Source organism: Zonotrichia albicollis, chromosome 2, assembly GCF_047830755.1.
Source record: "Zonotrichia albicollis isolate bZonAlb1 chromosome 2, bZonAlb1.hap1, whole genome shotgun sequence".
NCBI classification, from domain to species: domain Eukaryota; kingdom Metazoa; phylum Chordata; class Aves; order Passeriformes; family Passerellidae; genus Zonotrichia; species Zonotrichia albicollis.
The window spans coordinates 96518640-96544453 of record NC_133820.1 but is presented as its reverse complement, the minus strand read 5'-3'; the positions used below and the strand labels follow the sequence as shown (position 1 = coordinate 96544453).

Genomic DNA, 25814 nt, shown 5'->3' with positions numbered 1-25814 from the left:
GCAACAGCCAAACCTGCCAGGCATGTCTGTGGAAGGTCACTTACTGTCAGTCTCCTCTTTTCTTAATATATAACATTACATAAAAAGCAACTAAAATATCAAAGATAACCCAGGAGTAAGAATGAGATGGCACTTCCCCAACAGAAATAAACCTTTACACCAGTTTTCTTCTTCCATATTTTTCCTGTATTTTCCAGAGTGCAAAACTGCAGTGTAGCCAGTGATGCCAACTGCAGTCACTGCTTCAATTCCCCTGTGAATACCCTTTCCTCCAGCTAGCCAGGGAGCACTCTGTGTTTGCCACTTTGCACTCTTCTAGGGAGCCTAACTTCTAAAGCATCAATTACACAGCAAGGCTAAAAGCCAATTAAAATAAATTGGTATTCAGTAACCAAGAAGGCACTTTAAGAAGAACAGTCATTTTAAGAAGAACAGTCAAGTTTTCTCATGGATGAGGAAAATCTTTTCAGGAGAAAGGTCATTACACAATCAGTAAGTACAATGAAGACTGTCACAAAGTAATGAGAAATAGGAAGGATTGTGCAGCAGTAAAACAACAGCAGAGAGGTACACGGCACTTAAAATGTGGGTTCCCTTTCACTACTGAAGGATGATGTCAGGTGCTAAGAAGTGCATGTGTGGGGGAAATAATTTCTTAGAATTAGTGTGGAAGCAATAGCATCCATTTTAATGAATTCTGAGTAAAAACCATAAGCCAGTCATATCCATGTGGGTCACTTGCTATTTTTAAACTATCATCAGCTACAACATCTTTCTATTAGTATCTCATATTGAAAGCAATGGCAAAGGTTAACAGCAGTTTTCATATTCAATCCAGCTCTGGAATTGATGGAACAGCCTCTGAGCCTCAGAAGCAATAACTCCATTCCCAGTGTGCTGGCACTGCTCATGGATGTGGCGTGCCCTGCTGCAGAGCTGACACAGGGAATGCTCTCACACACAGGTGACACCAAGCCACATGAGCAGCCTTCTCTTCACCTAGCTACTGATGGCAAGAAGTGCAGGTGCACACACCACACTTCCATAAACAGCCAGCACATTAAACCTGTCATCTTATGCACAGACAAGTTAATTGCATTTCAGAATCCTTTTGTAGCATGCTCCTTTGTTTCCATCCCTTTTATTATTAGGAATAGTCCCCCAGTTTTACAATAAGATAGCAGGTGAACATGTCAAACTTACCTTAAAAAAAAAAAAATAATCTCCTCAATCCTAGCTTAATTTTTTTAAGTCTAAGTGAGAAGTGGAAACAGCTATGGAAAGGCATGGCATTCTGAATAAGCAGACTTTATTTAAACATTTCCACAAACCCAGCACACCAAGACCCACAGGTCTGCTGTTCAAACTCCCCTCTCCAAGGAGCTTACAGGGTAACAGAAGAGGAATCAGTAACACACTCAAATACACTTAAAATATGCAACGAGTATTCTGGTGGTTTCAGCTGCCTTTAAAACCATCTACTACAGACCTGTTTCAACAAGGAAGAGACATTTTGAAAAAAGCTACGAACAGAGAAGGTGGCAGCTGTGGAGAAGTAGCCCAGGCTACAGCACACCCACAAGTCCCACCAGGGTGGCATTGGGGCCAGGACCCTCCGTGGCAGCAGCTCCATCCCATTGCTGAGCCTTTGGGGACAGCGGTGTAGCCAAGCCCACAGACAGCCCTGGCAGCAGAGCTGACCCACCAGAGCTCTGCCACGTGGGCTTTCTCCATGCACCACTCACACACATCTGCACCAAGAGAAATGAAGAGCTTCCAGCCATGTCAGCTTCCTTTGGTATTCCTTTGAAAACCAACACAGAATACCAAAGCCTAAAGGAAGCACAAGAAACCACACACCTCCTCTGGCTGAGAGCAGAGCTCATCTCCTCAACTTCAATTTAGAGGGAGCTTTCAACTCTTTCTCCCCAGTAAAAGAAAAAACTCCAACAGTTTCTTCCACCATAAGCTCTTTAAGTACTTCTGAAGAAAAGCGATTTGTCTGATTTCAGGACATGGGAAAAAAACCCCAAAACAAATGTTTCCCGCAATTTTGCTTTTCTCCTTTCACACTTGGTTAATTGCAGGCTGAAGTGCTTTTTAATAGGGGAGAAAAAAGCAGTGCATTTTAGCTAAATTGTCTATGTCTAGTACACAAAAAGATCTGAACTGCTGAGAATGACTGCATTCTTTACAACACTAGTAAAAAACCCTTCAACATAAACACACCTCTAAAAAAATTGCATGTATCACATTCTTTCAATGTAGACACCACTTTGTGTAAAGCAGGGCAAGAAAGGCTATATTCAGTATTTAACGGGGATAAAGTGTTAATCCTGAGTCACAAATAAGTGCTCTGTGTTGGGGGGGGAAAAAAAAGAGTCTACAAGCTGGTATTTCTGGCTGTCAGCATGGAAACAACAGACTTGAGTTAAATACTGGGGCTGTGTCAAACACACAGGGACAGTTCACAGCCCAGTGCTGGACTCAGAGCATTGAGCACGTAGGCAAGGAGAGAACATCCATGGTACACAACACCTGTTAAAGACCTAGACAGGAACTATCAAATATTTTTACTTCTGGCCCCTAACAGGCCAAGATAGATAGTTCTAGAATGTAAACTGTGCCCTCTAACCTTTTTTTTTTCTTTGATAATGGTGGAGCTGAGGTTCCTGCTTCAGATATCTGGTTTCTAAATTGGTTGATGGTGAAGCTGCCACCTCTATCTAATGGAGATAATGGTTGGATGGGAACAGCTCCCTAGCAGAAGCAGGAAAAGGTTTCACCCAGCTCTCTAACATGTTTTCAACTACTCTGCAGAGCCAATAGGTAAGGGGAGCCCAACTTTCAGAAGGAAGGAGTGGGGAAAGTGCTGCTATGCACCCACAAAGGGACTGAGGATATAAGAGGATCATAGCTAGCTGAACCATGACAATTTTCTGTCACAGGGAATCGAGCCTTGCCATCACTGCTTCCAGAGCTATCTCCATGCACTGCAGAAAACCATCCTGGCTTGGAGTTCAGGCCAAAGCCTTGAGAAGGGAGGGTTTGGCTAAGTCAGAGGCAAGGCTTACATCTGCTTTCACTTGTGCTGGGAGCACACAGAGCAGAGGTCTAGAGTTCTCTCTAGTCACTCTGTTAGTGAGCCCAGGACACACAGTAATTTATAAAAGTGTTTCACAGGTTGCACAGATACTCCTCAATGGTGCCCTGCACAGGTGACCCAGAAGCACTTCCTGATGTATGGATAATTACTTTGGGTGAAGGCAATTTCAGTATTCAGGTATTCCAATCTTTCTATAGCACAGGAATTGAGAAGGTTTATTAAAGATGCACTGCAAAGGAATACACATCTATAAACTCTTCACTCAGCACAACATTTTAAAATTAAATGTCTAAAAGAACAATATCTGAATTGTTCATTCTGTTTGAATGACCAATTACAGTTCATTACATAAAATTTAGAATGCAGTATTGTGAAATTCACAGATAAGATTACACACTAGTTGCCACACAGATTTCTGTTAACACAGCCAAAGAAACTTTCCCTTTCACCTTTCTCTCACCATCTTTAAAACAAAGACCTACTTTACCAAACAAAAAGGAGACAGGTGAGAACCCAGGTCTCTCTCCCATCAACCTCTTGCCAAAAACATAGACCCTCAAAAACTAAATAAAGACGCACTGAGGTGGGGACACCACCAGCACCTAAGAAGTGATTCTGGGCATCCTGTTGGATTTGATAGCTTTTATAGACTCCCTCACCATCTCCTTTTCTGTTTTCTCATCTACACCAAGAGCAGAAGTTACTAGAAGTTACTAGAAATGCTGCAGATGCTCTCATCTACAGACCAGTTCAGTCCTTGTGTTCTTTCAGGAAGAATCATTGGCAGACCTGTTCAGAGACATATTTCTACTGCAAAGCAGCAAAGAAAAGTTGGAAGTGGTTCCAAACGAAATTTCTGAAGTGGACAAAGGAAAACCTCCAGCTCCTACAGGGCCCAGACATGTGCACCATTAACCTGGCACGGAACCACCTCACTCTGACAACAAGCTGGTGCAGCAGACATCAGGTTACCTCCCCTCAGCTCAGCACACTCCAGCCAACACAGCAGAGCACTCACACAGGAGCAGGAGGCAGGCAGGTCTGTGGGCTCTGCAGTATTACAGACCTGGCATCTGTCTGTGATGCCTTTCTAAGTCAGATGAGAATTACAGGACGTGCAGAGGACCACCTTCCCCTTCAGCCTTTGTGTGGTTCCTGCAATTACACAGTGCTGCAGAGCAGTACCAACTTCAACAGCCAGGTGTGTCACCAAGCAAAAAGAAATCCAAGTTGCCATTTCTCTCTTCTTTGGCTTATGTAATGATCAGACGGTATTCTGGTGCTGATTTGACAAAACTTCTCATGAAGATGAAGTGAACAAACATAAAAATGAACTAATTTATCTTCATTAAATTCACTACCCTTATAGAAACAAATGAACAAAACCCCCAAACCCACAAGAAACAGCAACACCCCAACCCACAGAAACAAAGAAAAAAAACCCAAAATCACTGCCCTGAGGACTGTAGGTTGATTGTACTCCAAAGATATTTCAGAAACACCAGCAATTATAAGCTATCCAACTACCCCTACCTGAAGAGCAGATCTGAAATACATGCAGGTTAATAAAAGCTGTATAGCATTTCTTCTAAATTTCTCTCAAAAGAAGAAATAATTTTTCTACCCAGCCACACACCATAAAGCAAGCTTAGAGAAAAGATTTGTGTTACAATTAAAACATACTGAGCAGTCAAAAAGCTGAGCAAGACTAATTTTAAAAGCCTGTAACAAAGTGATTTAATATAATATTCAGGAAGAACAAGCAGGTTGCCAGAGAAAGGATAATGTTCTCAAAACTGGCTGCTCAGTTATGATCCTACATCTAGTATTAGGAGGCTTATGTCAAAGTGGCTTATTAAAAACCAAGACTGACATTATTTTGCTGGCAGTGGAGATGAGTTAGGTCATCTCTAGCATGTGTAGATAGATACTAGAATTCTAACAGAGAGCACTGCAGCCAAATGAGCTAAAAATAGACCTTTTCTGTATCTACTCTGTGGATACAGAACTTAGTCTGATACAGAGTATTGCAGAACAGATATAATGTTTTTATCCTGAAGATTTACAGCTTCTCTCTCATTTGTGTTCCACAAAAGGTAACAGAAACATTATGTTCCTCTTTGTACACTGTTTTTCTTTCACTGTACCCAAGTCCAGCTTGCTTTTACTTCCATTGGCAGCACTAGCCCGTGTGGCCCACAGACAAGAAGGTTCCTGACAGGACTGTCACCTATGCTGATTCATGGGTGGCCAGTTGCTTGAATTAGCCCTTCTGAAAAGGGACAAAGTAATTGCCTAGTGGCAGCGATGCCCCTGCTTCTGCTGGGAGACATCTACTCATCCAGGTGGCTGCCTCCTAAGGAGCAGAGTAACAAGGGCCCACCATCACCTCCCATCCTTAAGCCCACCCTGAGCTGTCCCGGAGCATGGTCCATGTCCTGTTGCTTCTATTACATGGTGATGCTTCTTGGTAAAGATCCAAGAAGCCTGGAAAACAAAGCTGCCACTGAACATCTTCAGGAAAAACATGCTGGAATACTCCAACATGTTATGCTCCAGCTCAGACCAACACTAAGAACAGCAAGCACCACGATCACTATCTCTAGCTGAAATACATGTGTCAGCAAAGTTTCAATTCCCTTATTTCTCTGTTGTGGATTGGTGTTTGCTTGGGTTGTGTCAGATTTTTTTAAATTGTTCTGTAATAACTTGCCTTAGCAATATTAGCAATACTGTTGCTGGAGCAGCTGACACTTGCTATTATTTAACTTCCACAGAGCAGCACCCTTGTTACAGTTTCAACGCTAGAATTCAATTCTATTTAGCACTAATAGATATACATTCTTTTAAGACTACAAACTCTTTCCTTGACATATTACCTTCTGATTTTGTGTTCAAGGCAGAGTGATCAAACGTATGCACTTTAAATAGATATACAACTTTTTTAAAAGTGCATTTCTCAGATAGCAAGTTATCAGCAAAATAGAAACCCATCTATCAGTTTAACTGCTGTATTTTAAACAACAAGGAAGGAAGAAGAGACCTAAGCCCAGTTAGCAGAAGTATAACAGAAAGTTACTATGGCACTTGCTGTAATGTTCTGTGTGCTAGAGCACACATGGAAAGTCTGTGAAATGTTAAAGTGAAGCCAGGTCTCAGCAGAACTTGACCAGCATGGAGGTTAACCACATTAGGTAGGAACTGAACATACTAAACATGTTTCCTAGGATGTTTGCCATGAAAAGGCAAGAGTCAGTTTGTTTGGGAGGGAGAACAGCATGTATTTTGATATAACAAGGGGACTCATTTAGAAGGCAAGTATATTGGGGAACAATCTGCAAAGGTAAAATGATTTAAGTGAGGCCACACCTAGAAAATGTAACAGTTTGAGCCAATTATTCTTTTATGGACGCTGCCAGCAGGGCTGAAAAAGATAGCGCCTTTCCTAAGACAAAATTTCATCATTTGCACATCAAATTGGGAACCTAACAACCCTTTCACAGATCATGAACTGCGTGTTAGAGCAAACTAATTTGAGTTTAATGAGAGGCAGAATCTCTCCAGCTGAACAATTTCTCATTTCCCACGCAGCTCATCAAAACACATATCCAAATGCCCTTGATGCCCTGACACTTGTACTGCATGCATTAGCACACCCACATACACGAGATTTTCAGCATAAACTAAGCCACTAAAGGGATCATACAAACATATTAAATGAACTTTCCAAAGGTGACAACACTAGGGTAATAGCTAAACATCTTCAATACCACCTTACCCTGTCTCTTTTCTGATCAATACACACAGTTAATCTACTGTCTCCTGGGCACTTTTCAGCTGCTAAGCATTATCATGACAGTGCATAACTTACTTATGTGCCCAGTTGTTAATTTGTCAGTTTTCAGCAATGAGCATACGTGATGTACACAGCAGTGCAGCAAAGAGATCAGTGACTAAGAGCAAATTGGGATGGTTTAAGGGAAGCACCAGCAGAGGAAAATTCCACTGCTTTGCAAGCAATCACATAGCTCTCAAGAGCAGTAGTACTCATCGGGGAAGAAATGCTTCACTTTCCCCCTCCCCTCGAGAGCTGAATTTGCCATGTGTGGTTACCCTCAATATGCTTATCCCGACCAACATCGGGCAGGTGCCTCACACAGCTCAGCAGGAACAGATTCCGCTGGCGAAGAAGTGCCCCCGGCGCTTGTGGCAGTAGCCAATCACCAGCAGACAAATAATTTTTCAAGTGGATGGCTGCTCTCCACCGCAGCCCGCTGTGTTCTGCGTGGCGAACTGCGCACCGAGCGCAGCCGAGGAGATCCCCGCGGAGCGAGGGCTAGGCGTCCCCAGCTCAGGCTCGCCTCTCTGTTCTGTGCCAGGCACTGGCAGCACCAGGGAGAGCAGACCAGCACCATGAGCACCACCCTGCAGAGCCCAGCTCCTCCTGGCCATCAGCCCCACAAACGCAGGGGAGACACACAGCTTCTTCTCCTGAGGGATTTACCGTCCCTTTACTCACATCCACCCAGAAGAGGGGCCTGGAGTGGGCGAACTCAACTCGGTAGAGCCCCCGTTCCACCAGGAGGGCTCGGGATGAGCCGCAGCCAGTGTCAGGGTGTCTGGTCAGTGTCACTGCGGCCAGTCGGGATCCGCAGACGCGGACCGCGGGTGACAGCAGCGCACCGACAGCAAACCCGGCGGCTGCACACGCTCCTTCCCGCGTGGAGCGGCCACAGCGCGGCGAGAGCAGCGCGATGGCGCTTTCCAAAGTCATCTCTGCCATGACCTGCACGGCTCGGCACTCCACGCTGCTGGGCGAGCTGCCTTTCTGCGGCGGGAGGGTCACTCGAGCGCTGTCCCAGGCAGCACGGCCGCGGCGCCGGGGCGCACCTTCCCGCAGGACACCGCACGGGAGGCGGCGGTCCGCGTGTCCCCCCTCAGTGTCCTTCTGTCCCCAACCCCAGGAAAGGCGCTGGCGAGGGGAAGGGATCCAGGAGCACCGGCGGAGACGGTCGGGCTCTGCGGCGAGGGGCTCGCCCTGCCCGGGGCTCGGCCTACCGGGCTCTGCCGCCCCCCCTCCCGCCGCGCTCGGTGCTGCACGGAGGGGCGCGGCCGGTACCGGGCCCTCCGCTGCCCCCCGCCCCTCCCGGCACCTGCCGGGGCTGACACCGGCGCTGAGGCCCCGGCGGGACTCACCGTAGATCATGGCCAGGCCGGTCTCGTGGAGAAAGCGGACGCGCCGGTGCTTGAAGAGCCAGATGGTGAGGATGGTGAGGGTGAGGAGCAGGATGAAGGTGAGCAGGCTCACGCTGTCCTGCCGGTGGCTCTCCTCCGCCTCCTTCTCGGTGGCGAGCTCCTCCATGGCGCTGCTGCTGCCGCCGCTCCGCTCCGCCGCTCGCAGCCCCCCGGCCGCCAGCAGGAGCAGCGGGAGCGGCGGGAGCCAGCGGCGCAGGGGCCCGGCCATGGCTGCGGGAGCCGCGATGCCGCGGGGCTCCGTCCCCTCCAGCGGCGGCGGCCCTCGGGCACTGCCCACCGCCCGCCCGGCCGGCCGGCGGGGGAGGGAGCGGGGCAGGGACAGAAGGAGGGCGGGAGGGAGCGGCCCCGGCGCGCAGGAGCCCGCCCGCCGCCTCCTGCCCGGCCCTTAAAGGCGCAGCCCCGCCGGGCGGCGAACCCGGCTCCGCCGGGAGGACGCGGGGCCGCTACTGCCACCGTGCCCAGACCAGCCCCGCTGGCCCACCGTGCCCACCCGCTCCGCCCCGCGGAGATGTCGGGGTGGGCGAGGTTTCCCCCAGGCCCCGCGGGGCTGGCTCTGCTCCGGGAGCTCCAGGAGCCGCCCCGGTGCCGCGGGCAGAGCGGCGGGGCCGGTCCCGGTGCCGCTCTCCCTCCAGCGACGCAGAGCGAAGCTGCGAGCGGCTCTCACAGCGGGGCCGTGCTGGAAAGCATCACCCAGAGCCCGCCCTGCCCACGGCCCGGCTCAGACTGGGCCGGGAGGGCACGGCCCAGTGAGATCTGGCAGGCAATAAGGGCTCTCTTGCTCCCTTTCTTTCCTTTTTTTTTTTTTTTTTTTTTTTTAATACGATGTAGGAAAACTTACTAAACGTAAATTGCTGACTTGGAGGTTTTCATCCAGGTACATCCCAATGGGCATTTGCTTCTAAGAAACTGGACAATTGTAGGAAATGAATAGAGAGCTAGTCAGCAATTTTAATTTGATTTTTTTTTTTTTCTGGAAAGAAAAAGAGCATATGTTCACTGTTTTAAAATCATCTCGAATTGGGGAGATGAAGGAAAGAAAAGGGGAAGGAAAAAAAAGTCACTTTTTGCGAGCAACCCAAAATCAGCACCTTCTCCTTTAGCTTTTTTCCCCTTTTTCTTAAATGAGTCATAATCCCTTGAAAAGATGAAACAGATGAAACATTGAGCAGTGAAATTGCTAGGGTTTAAAGAAATAAAAACAGCTGTAAAACTATGTTTGTGTTTTCTTTTGGGGTTTTGTTGGTTGGTTGGTTTTGGCTTTTAGTTTTACCAGCCTTGGCAGGAGAGCTCTCTGCCTCTTTCTACCAGAGGAATCTCCCCAGCTTCCAGTGGTGGTGTAAACCGTGCTGACAGTTCTGCTCCTGGGGCCTTTCTCCCAGAGCTATTTTCAATCCCAACATCTAACATGTATTTTTAGTCATTATTTTGCATAAAAAGGAAGCACAATAACTTTGGCCATATTTTAAATTAGTTACATGCCAGAGCTTATCTCCTTTAGTGTTGTGCTCTTTCCTAACATTGTTACCATGTTTCTGAGGGTATTTATTGGGATGCTATACTCACAAGAAATTTTAATCTCCTACTAATGCATCTGGCATTGTCTTTGTGTTATATGCCATTTTTTAGAAATTCTCTTTTATAAATATTTCTAGACGACAGCTATGTAAATCTACACTTCTATTTATATGTAGTCCTTTTAAAGTCAGTATTTATGCAAACTCTGCTTAACAACCTTAAAAAATCAGTGTAATTAGGTGCAATTATATTTAAATATTTGATTGTGCAGGGCTGAAAGCCTACTTTGATAGCGCCATCATTTGTAAACCTCTTAGAGATGAAAAGAAGTAATTTGCCTTGAAGACCTAGCTCTTAAACCTATGTGAGCCATTAAAAATTACTGCCTCAAGGCTGACTAATGTTAAATCTCATATTCAAAATTAACATTTCTGATATAATTGAGAGCATTATACCGCTGAATCTTTACTGTGTATCTTTAGGATATACAATCTATGTACAATGTAACATATATCTTTAGGATATAACAACCTACAGGCCTCCTAGCAGACTAGAGTTATGCACTACAGTGCTAAGTATGTGTAATGCTAATAACGTTGTAAAATAAAAAAACTGGATAGCAATAACAGGCTTTCCTCTGTGGGTTTGGTTTTTATGTGCTGCACAGTGCTGGGCAGAGTCTGTCACTACATGATGGCTTTTTTAAAGGAGACAATTTCCATGTATATTGTAATTTTATCCACCTCTCAGCTAAGCTGCAGCCAGGGTCTTAAGTTACTTCCTGACAAGTCTTCAACCAACAGCCTGTGTTTTATCCTTCTGCAGTTCACTATATACTATGCCTCTTGCTCTCCATGCAATAATGAGAAATATCCAGGCATTTTTTAAATACTTAAGGATAGTAGACAAATCAATTTTCCTTTTTTTTTTAGCTGAACTCTGTTTATGGAGGAAAGCATTAATCAGTTTGATGTGTCAGTGCTACCATCAGTTCAAGCCTTGAACTCCCACATTCACATTTACCAGGCTCTTCCACTGCTATCCTACCCCTGTAGCCTTGCACAAGTATCACCTTGTCCTAGGAATCTTTCTTCAATTATTTTTATAAAATTAAAAAATTAATGTTCACTAATGTTGTGTGCAACAGTGAGTACAGCTTATTCTTTCTCTGGACTGTGTGGGTGTAATTAAATCCTGTATGCAAAATGGTGATAGGAGCATGATTGTTTCTGCCTGTGCAGAGCATCAAAGTTTAATAGTGATGTAATTGACTTCCCTTCAACTTAGTATTCCATCTAATAAGTTGTTGCCAGGGAACTTGATATGCAGAGCATATTTGATTTGTACAGGCCATAACTTGCTGTCTCTTTACATTCATGGATTGGTATCATGATGCATAAATACTTAAACTGATTCAAACAGCATCATCTAGAGTGTATGCTGTCAGCTAAGGAAAAAAGGTATCAGGTTGAGCTTCTTTATGCACCTCTGTAAACCAGGCTGCATCCTTGTCAGAGGCTTGTGCTGACACAGCTCAGCTCCCCACAGTGCTGTAACTCCCAGGTCTCCATGCCCTTTTCAGTCCATTAGGAACATCAGACATCTCACCTCAAGGGGTAGCTCCACCACTGTAATAGCCCTGCAGTTACACTTTCTGTTCCAGACTGTTTTTGGCAGGTCTCCACCTGCCTTCCCAGTCTGTTTTGCACTAAAACTTCATGTACTCTACAGGTGGGACCTCTGCCTGACAGCCACCACATATGTTGCAGAAATCAGCCTGCCTGCTTAGCAAAACTCTCATTTGATTCTATTCCTGCTTTCTATCCATTTGTTAATTTTGATCTGGAGTCAGGCAGAGGTCTTTGATCTGCTTGCTGTTTGAGAGGCCCATCTTGAGGCAGAAACAATGAGGTGTGCTTTGGGAGATGGAAGGCCAAGTGGATAACAACAGAGATACAAAAAGCTTCAAACTAAACTATAAGATGGCAGTGAAATAGGTCAGAGGACAAAATATAACCATTCAACAGAGTTTAGCCGTACTTGGATGGATGCAGGAGGATTTTTGTATTAAATGCTAATAAATATTTACATTTATACCTAGCTGGTAATTGACTGGTGGGATTGAGTCACAGGAGTCTGGCCAGAACACCACAGAGACCAATATGGTTCAGCCTACCCTTTGCCTACCAGTTTTGTCTAATTAAAATGTTCATTCTGCCAGAAGCACCATCAAAGAGTCCATTGAGCATTCTTATAGCTTTGTTTGTCAAGAAAGTCATTGTTGTCACATGAACTGATACACACTTTGGGTTTATTCTTATTCCCAGAGCTGAATAATGTCACGTAAGGCAAGTGCAAGGTCCTATTTTCAATTGCTCTTTTTCCAGCTGTTGGTGGCAACATCATCCACTCCTTGTCAATCACACTGGAGAACTGGTGCTCTATTGAGACCTTTTCTGTATTATGCAAGTCTGTTGAGACTGGTCCTTTGTGCTGCTGGAAGCAGCAATTTTGAAATTTTCACTGATCTAACATGCTGTTGTAGGACTGATTCTGGTAGAGAAAGGTCTTGCTGTTGCTTGGGCTTATAAAAATGGAAAATCAAACAAATCCTTATCTTAATTCCTGGCATGTTTATGCAACTGCCTTTGCACACTCACATTTTCTAGCACATTAATCCAGAATGCAATTTGATTAGCTGTCAGGTCAGCCTTGTAGAGCAGCTGCCATGTCAGCCACACTCCTTTCTCCCCCTTTTTCTTCCTTTCTTCCCTTTTAAGCCAAACCCTCCCATCACTGTGCTTTAAAATGCCAACCTATTTTGAACCTATAGCTGACTTCTGACACCAGTGGGATCATCTTGTGGGCAACTCTCCCATGTCTGTGTAACATATCCACATAACCCAGGATCCCTATTGAGATGTGAGGTTAAAGACAACTAAATGTTCTGCAATTGAGTTCTGAAGAACGTGTCATGTTTTTACTGAAAACCATTTCTTTTCAAATCTCCAGCTTGTTGGAAGTGCTAACAATTGTGACACATTTTTCTGCTTGTACTAGTTCTGCAGAGGTGTCAGAACTAGTCAGAAAATGTCAGAACTGCCATTTTCCATCAATGCAAGTGCAGAAATCATAATTAGCCTTTCCAGTAGACAAAGTCTAGCTAGAGAAAAATCTGCTTTGTGCTATTTGCAAGACACAGTAGTCACTCATCGTGCAGCCACAACTCACAGCTTTTGAGTCATGATAAATTTTCAGGGTGTCTGAGAGGGATATGACTAGAAAATTTATCTATGTAAGAGTGCTCTGTCATCTCCCTTGTACCCAAACAGATTTATTTCCCATTCTAGCTGTATGTGATATCAGCAAGTGTCATTCTACTATGGGCAAAGCAAGTTGTCTCTTTTTCCTCAGAAGAAGGCAGTTCATTATCCTTTGCAGGTGCACATCAGGGTTATGACTTTCAAAGTCTTAATCACTCAAAGAAGAAGCTAAACAATCATTCTTCTCATCACTCATCACTTCCCACCATGCTCCCCATAAATATTAAAACAAGTGAATATCACAGCTCAACAAGTGCCACAACTCAACCTGTGCCAGAAGAGTCTGAAACAAACATTCTGGAAAAAAGTAAGTGAGCCTCAGTTGAGGCTTGTGATTTATGATATGACCTTGTGCACAAAAGAAGGGTCTATGTGAACACCATTTGAAACTGCAAACTTGCACATGGATGCTCTATTGGTGACAGCTGTCAGTTGATCACTACCAGAAACAGTGTCTGCAAAAGGTTTTCCTGAATGCAGTTCAGAAGCATACAGCAGGAGAGATTGGGTGGGTACAGTGTGGGCATTCAAATTGTTGAAAATATTTCTATTCCATATTTACACAATTATACAAAAACCTATGACAAAAAAAAAAACCTAAAACAAACCCAAACAAAAAACCAAACAAAAAAACACCACCAAAAAAAAACCTCCAAAGCCCCCTGTTCTCTTCTTGATAGAGAAACAGAAAGTCAAAATTATGCTTCATTAAACCTTGGCTATAGTAGGAGTCCTACTAAAATATCTGTATTGTATTTGAATATCTGTATATAGGCCTTGCCCTGATAAGCCCCGGTTGGTCTTGATGAGCTGCAGCTGTGATGTCCTTAATTGGGCTGTGGCTGTGGCTAATGAAGATAACTGGGATAAAAGGGGCTGGGCTTGGCCTGTCAGGGAGAGCTTTGGAGGAGCCCTGATGAAGAAGTAGGAACAACACTGCTGTGAAAAGCTGCTTGTGAGTAAAACCACCCTGAAGGTATGGGACTCCAGAAGTATGATAACAACAATATGTTAACAACATTGGCTATGTTCAATATGTATGCCTGTAGGCATTGCACAGGCTAGAAAATGAATCTTAGTCAGTAAAGTTATGCTAAGTATCCTGGCTTCATCTGAATTAGGCAGCCCAGAGGCATAGTGAGACATTAGACCGGAAAAGGTTAGGTCTGTCATGAGAAGTTATGTCTTGTTATGGCTTATTTTTGCTTTTGTTCTGGAAAGAAGTGATCAAACAGGAAACTTGTAGTTTCTCCTACAGGAAAACAATTTTTCCTAGAAATATGAGATCCTAAAACACCCATGAATAAATTACTCCCATTGTGCTGGACAACAGCTGCTCTGCAGTTTAGAAAGAAGCCCAGAGGTTTGAGGAATAACTACAGGTAAGGAGGTATGGGCTCTAATTCTGCTGAAAGAGCTGAATTATTAACAGTGTACTAATACAGTCAATTCATATAATCAAAGCAATTTTCTGCACAGATTAGAAATGACTAAGGGAGAGGCTGTCAGATAGCTGTCCAGAAAGCATAGGATGGCCAAGGTTGGAAGAGATCCCTGTAGTCCATTTTGCCTAACCCCCCTGCTTAAGTAGAGACACTTAGAGCTGGTTGGCCAGGACCATGTCCATACAGCCTCTAAACAATTCCATGGATGGAGATTCTACAACCTCTCTGGGCAACCTGTGCCAGTGGTCAGTCACCTTCAGAGTAAAAGATACTCTGATGGTCAGAGGAAACCTTCCCTGTTTTACCTTCTGGTCTTGCTACTGAGCATAGCCTGGCTCCAGCTTCTTTACAGTTTTCCTTCAGATATTTATAGACATTGATCAAATTATCAATAGATGATAAAATGAGATTAGATTATCACTTATGAGTTTGTGAATGTAATTATCTATTTTAGCAATAGTATTCATCTCTAGAGCTTTCCATACTGGCAAAAGTCTGATAGTGGTGTTTCAAAACCAAACTTAAATTGTAAATTTCTATTACTGTGGAAACTAAAAACTTCATTTACAATTGACCAATACTGGCTCATTTTGAGTTTCACATCATTTGGGAGAGCCCTGAGTCAGGGAAGCAGAGGTGGCTGCCTAGCTGAAAGATGAGGATTAGTCCAAAACAAGACCAGGTGATGCCAGTACTGAGAGCTGGTTGTTCCTTTCCAAGAATAATCAAATTTGGGCTGGTCAGGCAGTGCTGTTGGGCAAGTTTTAGCTTCTGGTGGACTCTGGCTAATACCAATGGGAAGCTCTAAAGGGAAACATGCTGGCTCCAGTAGTAGAACCCTCTTGCCACAGATCTGCATCTACTGGAAAAATTATGATAAAAAGTCTGGGCCAAGTTGTGACAGAATGAGACGTCTAACAGCTCCCTAAAACGCTGGGCATGGAGCTTTCATGTGGATGATGCAGATAGGGGTGTTTCTTCTTTGCTTGATTGCTAGGCTGCTGGCCAAAGTCAAAGAGGAGAAAGATACAAAGGACTGAAATCAAAAGACAGAGTAGTTGTCAGCTGCTTTGAGGAGCAATCAATACAACTGCAGGCTGTAACCCCAAGATAGGAAATATCCAAGACAGATGTGTTGGTGGAATCAGCATCACAATAGTCAGGTCAGACATAATTGGTATTGAAGGAACAGATGCCACCTAGAGTATTGTATGGAAGAATTTGACGTTATACTGCACTGTCTTTACCTGTTTATTCCTTATTTTAGTAAATAGAGTAGTTCATTCTATAAAGAAGGTTTTCATGTTAATATTATTTACATATTCCCAGTTCCTCATGCTTCCCCTCTTGTGTGCTAGTCGAGATGAATTCCAGGTTTGGGCAGTAGAGTCACTGGGGTGATCTATTGTGGTGTAGTTGCTACCTGCATACAAAACTGGGACATCTAGAGGCCACAGCAGTGTCTGCAGATACTGTGAGTACAAATACATCTACTAGATGTGGGTATTAGAGCATTTTCCAAAAGCAGCTTAGATAATAAGTACATCTCATGACCTCTAGTGGTATTAAGCCCGAGGCACTGTCAGAGTCACACATAGCAGTTTCATGCTGCTGGGAAAAGCCAAGGTCACAGAGGAACTACCACATGTGTGACAGCTCTGTGCTGCAATACCCACCCTACTGCCAGGTTTATGCCAGCCCCAGTTTTGGCCCATTGCCAGGATAAGAATAAGAGAAGTTTTTAATTCAGCAAAAACTCCAAACACTCAGCAGAGCGAATGTTTTGCAGCAATGTTTTCACTGTCAGCTAATAACACATTGTCATTAATCTTTCCTGGTGTCGTGGTTTAACCCCAGCCAGCAGCTCAGCCTGACCCAGCCACTTGCTCACTCCTTCTGCAGTGGTATGGAGAAGAAAATCAAAAGGGTAAAAGTGAAAAATCTCTTGGGTTGAGACAAATACAGTTTAATAGGGAAAGCAAAGGCTATGCAAAACAAAACAAGGAGTTAATTCACTGCTTCCCATGGAGAGACAGGTGTTAAGTCATCTCCAGGGAAGCTGGGCTTCATCACACATAACAGTGACTTTGGACAACAAATGCCAGCACTCTGAGTGTCACCCACCCACCCCTTTATTTTAGTTCTGCCCAGCTTTCCACCCTGAGCATGAAACCATATGGTGTGGCACATCCTTGTGGCCAGCTGGCATCAGCTCTCCCAGCTGTGACCCCTCCCAACTCCCTGTGCACCCCCAGCCTCCTCCCTGGTGGGGTGAGGAGCAGAAAAGGCCCTGACTGTGCAAGCACTGCAGAGCAGTAAGGAAAATATCCCTGTGCTATCAACACTGTTTCCAGCACAAATGCAAAACACAGCCCCACACGAGCTACCATAAAGAAAATTAACTTTTTCCTGGGCAGAACTAGCCCCACTGCGATTATCTTCATGTAGAGAAATAAGGAACATGGAAGCACCAGTGCAAGAAGGAATGACAATGATGTAAGAAAATATAGATAGTATAGAAAGTAATCTCACTCCTTAAAGAGTTGCAGCTGGGTTAATTATTGGAGGTTGGGAACAGGCCTGATGTTAACAGGCCACAGCTGTAGCCAATCAGAAGAGTGTTATAAAAAGAGTGGGTTGGTTGGTTGAGGGGAATTGGAGTCAGCTGGCTGCTGTGAGGACAAGGAAGAGTCAGTGCCTAGAGGAGCTGTCTGTAAGAAACATCAAGTAGGTACGAAGTTCTAGCGATATGGAACCCTTGCAATGTAATGATAATAGAACTCTTGCACTATAATGACAACAAAAATGAAAATCAGAAGGTAAAATTGGCAGTGCTTTCTCTGTAGTGACCCAGAAAGTCAAAGAGGAGTAAGGATTTCTGTTAACATCATCTTTTACATTCATGATACTAGGCTATTTTGATGTTTTCTGTTGGAGGACACAAGACACAAGAGGGACTTTGGACCTGGTTAACTTAAGCGATTTGGTAACAGGATGCTTTGGCAAAAGCCAACAGAACATTGAAAATTGGACCTAGATTACAAGAAGATTAAATCAAACAGGTTCACCGGAAAAAGAAAATCCCATTAAACTCTGTAAGCAAGAGGTGTTGTTATATGCATGAGTTTGTGTATGTGATTTTAACCCAATCAATGTAGTACACATCACTAGTCTCCCTGAAATACTGTATAAGTGTTGGTATCCCACAATAAAATCAGATTCTGATCACCAGGTCAGTCTCCCCATCTCTCTCCATCGCTGACAGTTTTCTAATTATATTCCTGTTGCTTTCTATTATTTACTCTTGAGTACTTTGGTGTGTAAATAGAGGGACTTCAAAGTAAATTATTTTAAGAAGAAATAATTTTAAATTATTGAACTCAAGCCAGTTTAATCCAGAAAATTATTATTGTGTTTACCATAAGTTATTTAAATTCTAACATCTTTTCGTATGCCTGAATAAGATCTTAAATGGATTTGTTTCAGGGTATGATCCGGCATCATTTACTTACTATATCTCAATAGATATTTCGCCTTTACAAATAACAAGTGAGTAGAATCTAACCAGTTGTTTGAAGCTGAGTTGTTATAGCAGGTGCCTCTTTAATGTGTGAATTGATTTGACCTTTTATTGTGTGTATGAGCTGATTTGACTGAGTTGATTTGACTTAGCTGCTTTCCAGATGTAAGCCATTTCTGGCATGGACTGTGATTTCACTTATGAAATTAACTCCTGGAAATAATCAATGACAAACAATTGAACAAAAGAAGTGTGATTAACATAAAACAGCCTTGCCTAAAGTTTTGGTGTCTATGTCTATGTTCGTCACTCTTTGCTTTACTAAGAACAAAAAAATGGAAGTTGAGATAGGTCTGGTTAGCTACCATCCAAAAGTGCTTATCAGAGATTAATTGCCGCCCCCGCTTTTTTTTCACAGCCTACAAAAAAAGATTGCTTTGGATGATGAACTTGGGGCTCCATATCTGACTAGTAGATCTACCAAACTATGGCTGAGGAAGTCTACCCAGGGCTCTAGTTTGTTTGGCAGCAATGGATTCCAGTGAGCTGTGAACTGAAAAAGAAAAAAACACCCCAACTTGTTGATCACTTGTCTGTGCTGAATATGTTCAGCCACTAACAGAAGTACAGGAGAGACAGATTTTTTCCTTGTATAATTAAAACCAGAGACAACTATTAGATTGTTTTTCTGGGTACACAGGCCCTGCTTAATAGGTCTGTCACAGAATAAAGTGTGAGTCCTGAACTCAGCTGTCATTATTGGATTTTGGTTCTTTTTTTAAAATTTGGCTTTGTCCTGATGCCTCTCTGGATGAAAGTTTTTAGAGATGTTACTGCAGTTTGAATAACTCCTGAATTCCTAAAAAGAAAAGTATTGAAAATCATCAAAACAGCAGAAAGGTGAATGAGAAATTACTTGATTTTCCTTAAATCAAAGATATGCACCATTTTCACATTGCTCAGTGGCCAGCTCTGCATCAGTTTCTCATTACTTGGCTGTGCTTCCCCTCTTTATTCTTTTAACTCTGGACCAACTTGCCTAACTACATGCAGGTCATGTGTAGTGTACTTAACCCTGTTTGTGATCACAGGACTCCTTTGGGATTTCACATTACAATATTAGAATTTATACTTCTCTCTAGTGAGACTTTTTTACAAGAGAAGATATCTTTCATTCCACTCCTGTTCCTCTGTGTCTGAACATTTTATTAACTGATTTCTATACTGAGCATTTTCACTCCTTCAGTGCAAAACACATTATCTGAAAACCAGTCCTAGTGTGAGTCTTCCTAAGAGCCAAGCAAGCTCTAGAGTTTAATCTCTTCCCAATGATAATTACTTCAGTATTTTCTTTCCATCTGCTGTCTCTGCAGTATCCCTTGCTATTTTGTATTATCAACAGTTTAACTAATTTATTCCTCAGAGTCTTACAGTGACATAGCACCATTTCCAAAAAGGGCATCTAGAATGCTAATTGCACATTCTGCTGAAAGATAGAAAGGGAAGAAAAGGCAAATAGACTAGAAAACAAATAGAATCATGTGTTTGTTTACTTTAACAGTAGGATTTTTTCACAGTTAACACTGAATATTTAAATGTGCAGTTTAGATCTGATTCACTGGCTCATTACTATGCTGATGAAATTTTATAAAGCCTCAACCTGTGTGTGAGCTGCTCAGACTTATAGATTCCTGTGTAATTCCCTAAAGTTAATGTAGGCAGACTACTGCCTTACTGCAGCCCTTCAGTATATTTTGGCAGGATTGCAAGGTTCAGATCAGTGATTTTTTGTCTACATTTTTGTTGAGGATCCCACTTTTTTCCAGTCTCACTGGTGCATCAGGCAGCCACTGTTCACACCCACAAAAACAATACACATGGCAGGTTGGTGCCATAGATAAAGGTACCCCACAAAACTAATGTGAAGAGCTTCAGATTGGAAGAGCATCAATAAACTGTGCAACAATGTAAAATGAAACTTCAGATAGACAAATTGATGAATTGTGCAATAGCAAATTAACACATTGGCACTTCCAATTACTCATTTTTCATGGTCTGCTGCACCAGAACTAGGAGGGCAGCCTCTACCCCAGGTCTCAGCAGTCCTTTTTCCACAGCAGCAGCTGAAACCAACAGTGAAAGAGGAGTGATATTATGTCAGACACAAAGCAAGAAACGCCCCCAAAGAAACAGAATGTACAGTCAAAAACCTCCAAAATGCCAAGTGATAAGAGCAAGCCACTTTAACCCAAGTGTTTTATGACTTTTCTGCATTGGGACTATGACAGAGGGAAGCTTTCTATGAGCCTACCTTTGCAACAATGCTCCACTGAGCACCCCAATGTCAGATGCTGGAGACCTGGACAGAGTAACTGGAGGCAGATGCTGGCAGATGATTTTGCCAGTTTTAACTCAGATACATGGGGAAACAGAGCACCTCTCAGTTCTATAACAACAACAAAAGATAACTCTAAGCTTGGGAAAAATTTAAGGGCTGCTGGGCTATAATGCAACAAGCTGTTAACACATAATTTAAACTCTGAGCCCAACTCTTCGCACTCCCTCAAATCCCATTGAAATTTGTAAGTTTTAGAACGTGAACATATGCCTTGCTGAATCAGCACTGCAGCTTGTTTTTTGAATTGTTGCCCTATTAAGCATATAATTCATAAACTTTGATGTAACTACATTGCATTTTCATTTAACAGTAAACTGAAAATCTGTCTGCTTCAGCTAAAGTCTCAGATGGAACATAAGACTTTCTGGCAACCCAAAATTTGGGTAATACCCTCATTAAGGCAGCTCTCTTCATATCACGAAACTGGATTTTGGATATAGACTCTTGTGTGAGATGTATCACCCTGAAAGTGTTACATAAGAATATGCTTTATAGTTGAAAACTTCATTGTGCTCTGTTGGGTAACTGCACCCACTACGTTAGCTGCCCTTAAGCCAATTGTGACCTTTCCAACCGCAGAATTTCTGTCTCAGAGATGGCTTGAAGCAAAATTCAGAATTAGTTTGGTGTTTGTCTTGTGCATTATGCTGTCCTTTGTGCTAATATTAGGATATAGTATTTCATTTCTTCATACAACAATATTTAATTTATGCCTCTTAAAAATTATTGACTATTTGGATCTTCAGTAAAAACACTTCTAAAATTACTTGTAGTACTCTGTGGTGCCTTTTAATAATGATTTCAAATACTGTCCTGTCTCTCTGCATCTCATGTACTGCGTAGAACACTGCTCACTTTGGTTCCGAACACCAGTGACATGAAAAGGTCTGTAGACAAACTGCAATTTCTTACAGGGAAGGTAATTTTTGAACGAGCAGCTTAGCAAACATTAGCTATTCAGTTTGGCTGTTTGTTCCTTGTCCTATCAGGTTATGTTCACAGTAACCTGGGGCACAGGCACGCCTATCCATTGTTCCCACTTAAAGAACCCCAGCATTAAAGCTGCATCTCACAGACTCTATGCTAGGGACAGCTACCCAAAAAACTACCAAAAAAAGAGTGCATTTCCTTGTTGAGCAGCAGTAATGTGATTTAGCACAGTTACTGGTGACCAGGGCTAATTTCTCTATGCAAGGAAATGCTGAAAAGCCATATATTGCTTGAAAATGGGGAGGACAGTAGTCCAAAATAACCATTAGTAATGCTAAAAAGAAGATTCTAGTACATATTATTACAAAATTAGCCATTTTATTTGTTCTACCCTACTTATTCTCAAATTGCAGAGTAGCTTCTCTTGGTGTTCAGTCTGCCAAGAATCTCCAGCAGTAGAGAAACTGCAAAAGAGAAAAATAAAGGCTAATATGATCTCATAGTATGTAATGATTGTGTGAAAATCCTAGTTTATATATTCATCATCTGCTTCTGAAAAAGAAAAAAAAAGAAAGGGGAAAAAAGGAAAAAAAGTATATGAGTCTGAAATACACAGATGTCTTATTGAAATGGTTGTTTTACACATTCATCTGTTTCCCAACACAAGTCTGTGCAAGTATTTGTGCTGGGCAAGGGATGTTTTCTATGACAGTTCTGTCTTAAATGTGCATGAAAACACAGCCACAGAGAGCGAACCCAGCAGTAAAGTATCCTTCCCTTCCTTTCTGTTGAATACTGTGTAATGAATTCAATTCTGTGGAAGGATTCATCTGTAATTCACAATTTTGTATGAGTATAGGTTAATCTAATGTTAACTAGGAGTTCTTTCCAAAGCTGTATATCAATTTTAGATAAGTTGCTAGGATCACAAACACAGGATTTATAATCTTTCCTGATAGAAAACATGAAAGGAACTTTTAGAAAGTATTTAAGCTCTTTTGTTTTCTTTATTTTCATGTCTTAGAAATTATATTTTCAAGGTGTTCTCTATAACCAACAGGATTAAAAACCTGCTTCAAACAAAACACAATTATTTCATAAAGGTATGATTACAAGAGCTTTAAGAGACATACAGAGAATACAATGAATCTCATGAAGGAGAAGGCTGTGAGAGTTGGCTTTGTGCATTTTGTCAGGCTTCCAACACCACCAAGACAAACAGATTCTAACCCATGATAGGAGAAGTGCAGATGTGCACACAGTGAGGCCTTGCTTCCCTAAGATACCTGCTCAGGACCTGGGCAGGTTTCCAGGTCCTGATGTTTACTGAAAACTCCTTTTCTGTGCTTTTGGGGCAATGCAGAAGTCAAATGAAAGGAGGAAAGGGAGTTAGAATCTTGTCTGTGGGCATGCAAGCACTTCCAGGCAGTGTGGGGATGAGAGCCAGTCCATACAGAGAGACAGCCCATGCAGGTGCTTTGCCCATCTGCCTGAGAATGGCATCACTGCTCCCCTGGGAAGGACAGCAGAGATCTGAAAGGCTCCTTGCAAGCTGCATGTGCCCAGAAGTTACCAATCCAGCAAGTCTCTTTCACCAAATACCTTAGAATATAACCTTTACAAAGAAAATGTTTTACTTTTCAGTTACCTAGAAACCGCTTGTGGAGATCACAAAATTCTGTATTAGACTGTAATTAGATATATTTCACAACACCCCCATGAGGGAAATCACTAATTACAGCAGTTTGTTGAAATTAAGGTGAGTGTAGTCATGGTTGGTAGTGACTGTGATACCATTGCAATCTTGTATTACTACACTTCAGGCTATGATTGTATCAGATCTCAGAAGCCAAGAGGGCTGGGTCTGGCTGGCAGATAAATAGAGAATGAAGAACTGAGCTACGCACTTGGGATTTCTTAAGAAGTTACAAGCTTATAAATCACAAGTCATATTAATTTGATCAGGAATAAGTACTCTGGAGCTTTGGTGTCAGGAAACACCCTAGAGCTTGAGAGGTTGTGCTATGCCAGAGAAATAACACCTACAGCCTTTCCTGATCAGCTGCTGTCATAAAAAAAATCCTGTATTTTTATGGGACTGATAATTTTGCACGACAAGTATATTGGTCATGGCAACATGGGAAAATCTCAACTCCGAAACTTGCATTTGCCTTGCATCTTCTCCTTAGTGATGTAAAAATAACTTTATTTTTCTTGCATTTGAATACCTTACTACATTAGAAACATTACTACAGCAGTGGTGGGATATTTGCATTAGAGAGCTCAGTGCATCTCAGCAAGGAAAGAAGTCTCTCTACACACACAGACTATGAAATTTTCTGTTACAACAGGAAATCCAATAATTGATGTGAGATAACTATGTTCTGGTAACATAGTTTCAGGTTTTGTTGGTTTTAGCCTAATTAAATGGTATTTTAGCTTTTAACAAAAAGGTATCAAATGTTACTTTTTATTCCTTCTAATTTTTTTTTAATGGTCTCGCAGAAAGAGGAGCCTGGTTGCCTAAAGGCTGCAGAACTTTGTTAATCTATATGAAATACGGATGTCTGGGAGGGCTGTAAGACTTCCAGAGAGTGAGCTAGAAGAGGTGAAGGTGTATCAGACTCCCGCATTAGCAAACACTCTCAAACTGTCTTAGCTGGACACGCTCCGTGTCCTGGGTTGAGACACAATTTGGGAGGAAAGAACTGGTGTACAGAGGATTAGATGAAGATCAGCAAACCAGTGCCCAAGAAGATGGCATAGAGCAAATCCACTTTTCAGCTGAGATGTAAAGCTGTGGTCGGTGGTGTTGAGGGTAGCTACTGACCTGAACTGTAGCCTCAAAAGCTCAGAGCAGGCTTCACTACTGCCCAGGCACACGGTTCTGAGGTAAAGATGACGCCAAAAGGAGTGTCAGTCACACCTCCTCCTTAGAAACCATTTCTGAGCAATTGGTTTCACTTCCTCCTTCCTGCTGTCCTCGGGGCTCTGAGCTGGACAAGCCTTTCTTTCAGCCTGCTCAGCTGGCAGAGCACTGCTCTGCCACATCTCCTGGCTTCTCACCTCTTCTGCTCCTGCAGCATTCTTTGTTTTACACAGAATGTCTCAGAGGTTTTGTTGGTGGGTATGGGCCGGGTGTAGGTGGCCAGGCGCTGGCAGCACGGGTGGTCTCTGTGAGGAAACAGGGCTGTCCCATGCTGGACACGGCCACTTCCAGACAGCTCCAACAGATCCGCCATGGGCAATGGCTGAGCCCCTCCAGTAACACCAGTGGCACCCCTGGGAAAACGTATTTAAGGAAGGGCAAAACCACTACATACCAGTGAGAGAGAAAGAGGAGTGAGGAGAAAAAAGTGGGGAATTCCACTGTGAACAGAAAGGTCAAAAAAGTAAGAGGGAGTGGAGGTGCTGCAGTGCTGGAGCAAGGAGTTCCCTGTAGCCCATGTAAAGGACCACAGTGGGTGCAAATATCCACAGTGCGGCCCATGAGGGACCCCACAACAGAGCAGGGGGATACTTTCTGAAGGAATTGAACAAAGCATCAGAGACAACTTTGAAGTATTTCACCTCAACCACAGAAAAAATCCTCTGTAAAATCTCGGGAAAAATGTTTTTGACTGGTCAGTCTGATAAAAAAAAAAAGTGAGTTTTCACTCTGGGAAAAAAAAAACAGCCAAAGAAAAGCAAACCAAACAACAAACTCGCAAACCACAAGTCAACATAGGAAGCCCGACTATTTGCAAACGGAGGCACAAAGCAGAACGCTGGGGGTTCTTATGCTGCCGCTGGCCACTTCTGCTGCTCTGAAACAGTTGCAAGCAGCTGGGTCGGCTGGGGCAGCGCTTCCAGGGAGGGAGCACGGCGGTGGTGCTGTCCCGAGGGGACCGCGCCGGTGAATAGGAAAATGATAAAATGATGTGATGCAGGATTAGTCGGGTTGTATTTACACCCCGAACCGGGCTGTTTGCCTCCGACATGCACAGCTGAGCCCACACACGGCTCCGGGCGGGACAGGGGTTTCACCTCGGTGGAGCGCTACGTTCACCGGCGGGCAGCCACCGCCGCCCGTTCCGAGCCGCTCCCGCGGGACGGGCGGGAGGGAACCCTCCCCGGGGCGGGGGAGCGATGCTGATCACGGACAAACAGCGCTGTGCCGCTTGTCCCGGCCCCTTGGCCCCGCGGGTGCGCTGCCTCCGGCGGCCCTGGCCCGTGTCAGGCACCGCCCCGCAGGCCGGAGGCGACGGCTGGAGCGGGACGGGGCGGGCAAGGGGAAGGGAAAGGCGGGGGGAAATGTCGCGGTCGCTACGGGAGACGGGAG

At 43.6% G+C, this 25814-nt stretch overlaps 1 protein-coding gene across 2 annotated transcripts in view; it reads right to left on the bottom strand.

Moving 5' to 3' along the window:
* SLC9A7 (solute carrier family 9 member A7) overlaps positions 1 to 8981 on the bottom strand; it is a 69470-nt gene extending 60489 nt beyond the window's left edge. Inside the window, exon 1 of one of the 2 annotated variants that reach the window (XM_074535737.1) lies at positions 8303 to 8981. In XM_074535737.1, coding sequence (XP_074391838.1) covers positions 8303 to 8570 — 268 coding nt within the window. In that variant the 5' untranslated portion in view covers positions 8571 to 8981. The remainder of the gene's footprint in view (positions 1 to 8302) is intronic. The other variant, XM_074535738.1, reaches the window with a different exon arrangement.
* Positions 8982 to 25814: the final 16833 nt, after the last annotated feature.